This window comes from Carlito syrichta, unplaced genomic scaffold (genome assembly GCF_000164805.1).
Source record: "Carlito syrichta isolate Samal-C Ts95f unplaced genomic scaffold, Tarsius_syrichta-2.0.1 Scaffold135813, whole genome shotgun sequence".
NCBI classification, from domain to species: Eukaryota; Metazoa; Chordata; class Mammalia; order Primates; family Tarsiidae; genus Carlito; species Carlito syrichta.
In genome coordinates, this window is record NW_007079909.1 from 20841 (window position 1) to 29989 (window position 9149).

Sequence of the window (9149 nt, forward strand, 5' to 3'; positions counted from 1 at the left end):
AGGCTGAGGCGGAAGGATCACCGGAGCCCAGCAGGTTGAGGCTGCGGTGGCCGGGAGTGGCCACTGCACTTTAGTGTGGGTGACAGAGTGAGACTCCAACTCAAAAAAAAAAATTAAGCTGGGCTCGGTAGCTCAGCCTGTAATCCCGCGCCTTTGGGAGGCTGAAGTGAGTGGATTGCTTGAGCCCGCGGGTTCGAGAACCACCTGGGCAGCTAGACCTCATCTCTACAATAAACCAAAAAACAAATTAGCTGGGCGTGGTAGCGCATGCCTGTAATTCTGGCTACTTGGAAGGCTGAGGGGGAAGGATCTCCGGAGCCCAGCAGGTTGTCGCTGCGGTGGCCGGGAGCAGCCACTGCACTCCAGTCTGGGCAACGCAGTGAGACTCCAACTCAAAAAAAAAAAGAGAAACCAGTTAGAAGGTTCTATGTGAAAACACAGATTTCTGGCTTCTCTGGAAAAAAAAACTCAGCCCGGATTGGCCCCATGGTGACTCCTGGCTGAGGCCCATGTGTGCCCGCTTTAGAAAAATACATGAGCCAAGTGCAGTGGCTGACGCCTACAACCCCAACACTTTGGGAGGCAGAGGTGAGAGGACTGTATGAGCCCAGGGGTTCGTGACCAGCCTGGACAACTTGGTGAGAACTTGTCTCTACCACAAATAAAAAAATTAGCTGGGTGTGGTGGCGTGCACCTGTAGTCCAGCTAATCGCAAGGCTGAGGTGGAAGGATCGCCGGAGCCCAGCAGGTTGAGGCTGCGGTGGCTCTAAGCGTGCCGCTGCCCTCCAGCCTGGGCGAAAGTGAGACTCCAACTCAAAAAGAAAGAAAAAAAAACATGCAAGCTCTCCAATTTGCCACATTCCCTACGTTTCCCTCCAGTCTCACGCCCACCAGTGCCCTGGAGTGCCCAAGCCCGTGGCAGCCACAGGGATGCACAGACATCCCGCCCCTCCTGGCAGCCCCTGCCGCTGGGCGCTGGTGCTCACTTACCCTCCTTCTCGGCGGGAGGTACAGGGCTCCTGCTTGTGCCCCGAGGGCTGCTGCCGGGCTGTGGGGGGGTGTCACTCTCCGGCTGCAGGTGCTGTGGCGGTGTCGGGGCGGAGACAGCCGATTTGGGGGGAGCCGCGTCCTCCCGGGGGGTCTCGAGGACCTTGGTGACCTGCTGAGGGAGGCGGGCGGGTGTGAACAGGCACTGAGAACGCCTGAGGGCGCCTGGGGTGGTCGGCCTGGGGACACAGGCCCGGGAATCTGGTGGTGACAGGCGCAGGGTCTTGGGTGGACAGGCGGGCGGGTCCTGGCGCAGGGTCTCAGGCAGCGGGTGGGGCTGGAGCCACAGCCCTCTCCACCAGGCCTTTCCCTGAACCCAAATCCTCTGGGACTCAGAGAGCCAGGCCTCTGAGTAGCGTGGGGCCGCAGGGCGGCGGGTGCAGACAACCTGCCCTGAGCCCGCGGCTTGAAGCCAGCGGATGGTCAGGCTGGTCCCTCGGGAACTCTGACCCGGAGCCCCCCACCGACCCCACACAGCCGGGAGATCTCCCAGGGGCCTCCCACAGGGCCCCGTGGTCGGAACGGGGGCCCCATCCTTCTCTGCCAAGGAGGTGACGGCCTGGAGAGAGGGTGTCCTGCTTCCCCATGGCCTGTGCCCCGTCGGGGATTCAGGGAAATGCGGCGGGGGGGCCAAGGGGGTGCTGGCCGGCTCCCAGGCACTGGGCGGGAGGGCGGGGCCTGGCGCAGCTGCTCGCCTCCCCCAGAGCCCGGCTGCTGCCCCTGCCGTCTCCATGGGGACCTCCCGGAAGCAGGAGTGGCCACAGGTGCAGGCCCGCTGGAAGTCAAGGTCAGGGCGGCCTGCGGGGCCCCACACTCACAATGGGGGGGATGGCGGCCGCCCGCTGCTTCAGCTGCTTCAGGTCCAGCGGCTTCTGGGGCGAGGCACTGGCCCTGGGGTCCCCTGCCGGGGTCAGGAGGCTGGGTCGCAGGGACAGCAGCCTGTGGGGAGACGGGCATCAGGCGGCCATGCCCGCGGCGGCCTCTCCTGGCTCGCGAGCCCTGGACAGCAGGGCCCCGAGGCGGGGCCGCCGTCCGGCCCCCCCACCAACCAGTCCTGCAGGGATAAGGGCTGGGATCTGGGGTGGGCGGGCAGCTCCTTCCTCGCCCCCCAGCTGGGCAGGCCACAGGCCCCGGCAGCCGACACACCCCCAAGGCAGCCCCAGGCAAAGAAAGTCTCGGGGAGGCCGCCCAGGCCGGCACACGTGGGGCCTGGAGCTGCCGGGAGGCCCACGACCAGCCACCAGTGGAGGGACAGAGCCACTCGCCACTTGAGGGAGGCTCGGCTGCTGGCCCGGGCCTCGGCCTTGGAGCCCAGCTGACTCCGTTCCTGGAACCCCTCCCACACACCCTCCGTTTAGGATAGAAGTAGCAGCGCCCGGGCCGCAGGCTGCGCTGGGGGGTGGGCACGTGTGTCCACTGTCCACTGATTACCCACACGTGTCATTCCCCCCCCCCCCCCCCCCCCCCCACCCCCCCGAGGCACAGAGTTGGAGATCTGCGCAGGCGTGTAGAATGCCCAGTGCTGGCTGCGGGGGGAGGGATCCCGGGCTGCACATTGGGTGTTGCCTCCTCCTGGAAGCCTTCTGGGATTTGAGGACCCCAACACGGGGCCCAGCATCTGCCACAGTCCCCGTCTGGCTTCCCAGCTGGCACCAGGCCTCCAAGGGCTGGAACGAGGTCTACTCCAGCCTGACAGCCCTTTGCCGCCCAGGGGGGCTGCCCAACTCTCGACTCTGCCCACAACCTGCATTTGCAGAACACAGAGCCGGCCCAACTCCATGCCAGGTGCTCAGAAGAGGTGTAGAACCCAGCCTCTGCCCAGGGCCTCCGGGCTGGTTAAGCAACCATACAGCACGTGTGAGGGCACAGTCACAGTGGGTCCCAGCAGCTGGTGGGTCCCGTCAGCCCCTGCTGCACGATGTGGCCAGTGGCTGATGTCACATGCAGGCTAAGCCATGGCCACTGTCCTCGAGGTGAGAGCCGGGGCAGCCAGACATAGCTCATGCCACCAGGAGCCCACGGCCACATGGGCGTGCAGCCACCAGGAGTCCACGGTTCCTCCCCACAGGAGAGCAGGGCAGACGCCTGGGCGCGCTGGGGCCCTGCCAACATCCCCCTCCACTCTGCTGTGGCAGGACCACGGGGCCACAGGTGTGTGCAAGCCTGTCCTGTGGGTACCAGCCTCCTGCCCACATCTGCCACACGCTCGGCTGAGCATGGGCAGCACATGACAGCACACAGACTCGGTGATGCCTGCCAAGGCTGCAGCAGCAGGCAGGTGGCGGGGGGGACGGTCACCCCGACTCCTCTCCGCGCAGCCGGCCTCTCCTGACACCGGAGCCTCTCCTCCCACCGCAGCCTCTCTGCACTCCTGGGCCCACCTGTGTCCTGCCACCACGGCCAGGGCCCCCGACCCAGGCCGAGCCCCAATGCTGTCGGGGCCTTGGCACTCCGTGCCTGGCGGCATCGGCTTGCCACCTGCACGGCCCTCCAAGCACGCTCCTCCTCCTCCGTGTGGACCAGCCAGAGTCTGTAAGCCCGGACACGGAAGAGTGGGCTGCGGTCACTGTGGGAGCAGGCACATGCTCCGCAAAAGGCCAAACGCAGCCAGTGGCACCACTCCCAGGTACTCACACAAGACAGAAGGCGATGTGCGTCCACACAGCCCCGCCACAAACGCGGCAGCACCATCCATGCCAGCCAGAAGGTGGAGGCAGCCCAAGTGTCCATCCACCGACAGAGAGGCAAACTGTAGCCTGTCCACACAAGTGTCCGTCCACTGACAGGCCTTCCACGCAACGCAAAATCCATCCACTAATGGAGAGAGACCACACGTGGCCTGTCCACACAATGCAAAAATCCATCCACTGGAGAGAGAGCAACCACACGTGGCCTGTCCAACAACGCAAGCGTCCACCCACTGACAGAAACCATGTGGCCTGTCCACACAATGCAAGCGTTTATTCACTGACAGAGACCACGCAGAGCCTGTCCACACAAGTGTCCATCCACTGACACAGCGAGACCACACATGGGTTGTCCACACAACGTAAGTGTCCATCCGCTGACAGAGAAAGGCAACGTGTGACTTGTCCACACAACACAAGCATCCATCCGCTAATGGAGACCACATATGGCCTGTCTAAACACTGTAAGCGTCCGCCTACTGATGGAGACCACACGTGGCCTGTCCACACAATGGGAGGTGACCCAGCCACGAAAAGGAGTAAAGCCACACATGCCAACGTGGATGAACCCTGAAGACACAGACACTGACTGAGAGAAGCAGAACAGAAGGCCACACAGTACACGACTCCTTTCGCATGAAACATCCAGAACAGGCCAATCCCGAGGAACAGAAAGCATACCAGTGGGTGCCGGGGCAGGGAACGGGGAGGGGAACCGCCGGCGGGGACAGGGTTTCACGACTCTGTGAACACACCAAACACGACTAAACGGCACTCCAAATGGCAGACTCCATAAAGCTGTTATAAAACACACAACACGTGCCACGCGCCACGTGCCAGCCGTGAGTCCAGGGCCTGTGTGTCAGCTGCATCTGTCTATGAGCAGTAAGAACCGTGCTACGTTCTACATGTGTATAAAAGAGGACGACGCTGAAAGACACATCTGAAAGCTGAAAGCCGCACCGCTGTACGTGTGGACACTGAACCCAGTAGAGACGGGAAACAGGGCTTCAGAACACACGGGGATCCCGGGTGGGCCCCGGCGCAGCTGCCGTGAGCCAGGGCGTTCTCCGCAGGCCCATGCCTGCTCCTGCCATGGTCTCCCATGGCTCCGCCCCCATGTGTTGGGGCAGACACCCTCTGGGTGGCACGCAGAGGCCCAGAGCCCTTTCCAGAGCCCTCACAGGGAGGCAGGAGACCTCCAATCCATCGGAGGCAAGGGAGGCAGCAGCCAGCACGGGGTCTTGGTTCAAGTCCCACAGGGGCCGGGCAGTGGCGCCTGCAGGAGGGAGAGTGCGCAAGACGCGGGCCAGGGCCTGCCGGCATCCCCCACCAGCTCCCTCCCCTCGTCCACTCAGAGGACAGTGGCACTCTCGTCCCTGCTGGAGGCCCGGGTGGGGCTGAGGTCTCAGACCCAGCCCCCCCCCCCACAGCCGAGAAAACGGGCTCCAAGTTCAAATCCCCCCACCTTTTCTTTTTTTTTTGAGTTGGAGTCTCACTCTGTCACCCAGACTGGAGCGCAGTGGCCACTCCCGGCCACCGCAGCCGCGACCTGCTGGGCTCCGGCGATCCCTCCGCCTCAGCCTTCCGAGTAGCTGGAGCTACAGGCGTGCGCTACCACGCCCAGCTAATTTTTGATTTATTGTAGAGATGAGGTCTCTCCAAGTTGCCCGGGAGGGTCTCGAACCCGTGGGCTCAGGCAATCCACTCACCTCGGCCTCCCAAAGTGCTGGGATTACAGGCTGAGCCACCGAGCCCAGCCAAAATCCCCCCTTTGACCGTGCGGTTTAGCCCCTGTGCCTGTTCCCACACCTGTCAAATGGAGGCCCAGAGCCCTCGGCACTGTCCCCGGGGGCTGTCCCGAGGGCGAACATGGGTGACCAGCACTGGGGCCCAGAGGGTGAGGCCATCCTCTCTCTGCTGGTTTCCTTCTCACCCTGGAAGGCAGGGGCGGGGAGCCGGGGGCAGTGAGGGCCCCGCCTCAGTCTCCCCGTGACCACTCGGCCGGGACGGTCCTGCCCAGGACGGGGGGGAACAGGCACCCCTTGCCTCCCCAGGACTCCCCGAGGACCTGCCCCCAGGCCCCTCCACCTCGGCGGCCTTTCCAGCCTTCCCTGTTCCCATCACCCACTCCTCTCGAGGCCACGCACCTCTTCCCCAACCACGAGCTTGAGTTCATGCAGCCACAGGGCCTCTGCACGGCAGCCCACGGGCTCTGAGCGTCGCCTCAGGAAGTCCGTCCCTGCCTGCCCAGCCCACTCTCCTCTCTTCCACACCCCGCCTTCCCCTTGCCCACCAGCCCACGGGCCTCGCTACAGCGGAGCCTCACCAGCCCTGCACCCAGCTCCTGCACACGCCTGGCGTGCAGAGTGCCCTCTCCATCGCCTGGGAATAAAGCAACGAAGGAGAGGCTGCCACTCCAGTTCTCTCAGCACCCCAGGGAGGCAGCAGAGACGGCCACGCTCCCACCCCCTCACCGTGGCCTCGGGGGACCCAAGCCCAGCCCAAAGGAGGGCGGCACCCCCTCACTGCGCACCTGTGGGCTGCCCTGGGCTGGCGTTTGAAGGCCGTGAGTAAGGCACTCTCCGAGTCAGCCACCCAGCCCATCTCACAGGTGAGAAGACGGTGGCTGCGGGAGGGCCTCCCAAGGCCCAGCCCTGCCAGAAGGCGCCAGGCAGGCACCTTCCCCGGGGAGCGCCGGGGGTCAGGCCGGCTCGGGGCTTTGCAATCAAAGCCACCACCTCTGGTCGCCTGCCCGGAAACCTCCCAGGCAGAAGCTTCTGGAGAGTCAGCGGAGAACACGGCTCTCTCTCTCCCAACGCTGCCCCAGTGGAGCCAAGCAAGGCTCGTCCACCCAGGAACACGGAGACTCTCCAGCGGGGGCTGTCCAGCAGGAAGGACAATGGCGGGCAGGCGGGTGGCCAGGCCGAGGGGTCACCCGGGGGCCCACCCTCCCGGGAGGCCCGGCTGCCCCGGGCAGCTCTGACGCATCTCGCCCAAGTCCCCTGGCGCCTGCCTGGCCCGGTACCGTCATAGCGGCCGAGGGAGGGGGCGGGCTGGCGGCCAGGGAGCGGCCAGCAGGCTGGCCCAAGTCCAGCCGCACTCTCTGAGAGGCAGGGCAGGCCCGGGGGTGGAGGACAGACAGGGGTCCCGACTCCCAGCTGAGGCCTCCTGCCCCAGGCTCAGAGCTAGACGTGAGGCAGGGCTGGCTGCATGCCAGGCCCGGCGGGAAGGGAGGGACGCGGCCCTGGGCGGGGCTGTCAGGGAGAGGGCCCGGGAGGCAGACGGGATTCGGGCCGACCCCCGGCCCCGAGAACCCAAAAGGCCACGAGTTGACCGTCCCATGAGTCAAGCCTCTTCCCGAGGGCACAGACGGCCCCCATGATGGCCCCAAGGACAAGAGCAGGGCGGAGAGCTGCCATCCCTGAACCCACTGCCCAGGCACAAGGGCCCTGGCCCCTGCCATCCCTGGCAGGACGGGCTGCGTCATGAGCACTGTTTTCCGAGCTGTGGCTGTCAGGCAGAAGGCTCGGGAATGCGGTGCCAGCCAGGCCTCCGCCTGCCCCAGGGTCACTGCCAGCCATCTGTTGGCAGCAGCCCCCAGGGACCCCAGACTGCCTTTATTGGGACCTTGCAGAGACCCGGGTGAACCTGAGTTTCCGCTAACTGTTCTAGGACTTTCCATCTTCACACGCCACAAGGTGAATGCTGGGGCAGAGAAGGCTGCGAGCCCGAAGGTCAGATTTTCCACCCTTGCCTGGCTAGAACTTTTCCCAGAGACCAGAGAGAAGACAGCCTCACTGTTTGTATCAAAACACGAGAACCCGCCCGCCTCACTGGAAAACGATCCATCCAGCGCCCAGATGTGAGCGGGACCAGCCCCGGCTCCCTGGGTCGGCCCTGACTCGGTGGATGTTTCTGGCTCGGATGGGGGGGGCTTAGGGTCCCCAAGCGCCCAGGGCCCGGAGGGGCCACCGTGCAGGAGCAAAGACAGAGACGGGGAGGAACACGCCTCAGAGACGTCGGCGCCCAAACAGCACAGCACAGAGGCTTCCAGAAGGAAGGAAGTCTCCCCAAGGGGGACTGGGCGGGGCCTCGCTGGACGGGAGAGGCATGGCCAAGAATGCTCCGGATCTGTGGCTCGCGCCCCCACGCCACCACCCTCTGGCTCTACCGTGACCCCAGGACAACTGCAGCAGCCTCCTGACTGTGCTTTCCTCGCCCCCACGAAACGCCCATATGCAGCAGCTGCTGGGGATCGGAGAGAAATCACCTCCAGGGCAAAGCTCCCAAGGGCTTCCCACGGCCCTGAGGACCAGGCAGCACCCACCTGGCCCCTGGCACCATGAGAGTCGGCCCCGCCCACCACTGGCCCCACCCACACCCGCCTGGCTCCGCCCACCACCGGCCCCACCCACACCCACACCCAGCCCTGCCGGGTCCCTCCTGCGGCCACCCCTCAGTGCCTGCATCCTGCCACGGCCCGCCACACCGAGGGTAGCATTGTGTCCCCCAGCAGACACGGTCGAGCCCTGACCCCAGGTCCCCGGGAGCGTGGAGCTCTGGAAACGGGGCCCTGCTGAGGCAATCGAGTGAGCTTGAGGGCCCACGGGGCAGGGCGACCCCCCCGACTAGATGGCTGGCGTCCTCAGAAGAGGAAGAACATGCCAGCACAGGGATGGGGGCGCCGGCGGTGACTACAGGGCAGAGCCCAGGGCCTGCTGTCCAGCCACCAAGGCAGAAGAGGGAAGGAGGAGCTCAGCGGTTTCCGAGGGACCCAGCGCCTGCCCCGGGCTTCCGGCCTGCAGGCCCGCCGTGTGCCGGCTGGCAGGACAGCCCGAGGGAGTGCCGTGCCCACCTGGCACTCTTCCCAGAGCGTGCCACGCTGTCTCCTGCTCCGTCCAGGTGTCGACACAGATGTCCTCCCGGAGAGGTCCAACCCCCCCCCCACCCCGCACACCTCGGCTTCCTGGACTCTCTCCGAGTCTGCCTCCAACCAGCCGACAGGCTCCAAGGACAGGCAGGGCCTGCAGTGCGCAGCCCTCGGCATACAGCCGCTGCTCAACGTTGACAGGCAGAAGCCCCCAGAGGGGACACACTCACCGGCTCTTGTCGCCGCCCTCGGGCTCATCCACCTCGTCGGCACTGCAGGTGGCGCTGGAGTCGCTGTCCTGGGGGGCGCCGGCGCCCTTGGCTGCAGCCCGGCCAGCCCCGCCCTCCTTCTTCTCCGCCTTGGGCGCCCCCTCGGGCGGCGTCTCAGTCTCCCCCTTGCTGGCGTCAGGACCCTCCGCCTCCGCCTGGCACGTGCCCGGGACGGGCTCCTCGGGGGGCGCCCCAGGCTCCTCCGCCGGCCCCAAGTCCCCGGCCGGCTCCTCGGCCACGGGGGGCTTCTGCTCCTCCACCTCCTCCGCGGGG

At 65.6% G+C, this 9149-nt stretch overlaps 1 protein-coding gene across 1 annotated transcript in view; it reads right to left on the reverse strand.

Moving 5' to 3' along the window:
- Positions 1 to 9149, reverse strand: part of LOC103251004 (nuclear receptor corepressor 2-like) — a gene marked incomplete at both ends in the record, with an annotated part of 64044 nt that overhangs the window by 18710 nt on the left and 36185 nt on the right. The window contains 3 exon segments of the mRNA XM_021708342.1: positions 991 to 1162; positions 1866 to 1986; positions 8838 to 9139. Coding sequence (XP_021564017.1) covers positions 991 to 1162; positions 1866 to 1986; positions 8838 to 9139 — 595 coding nt within the window.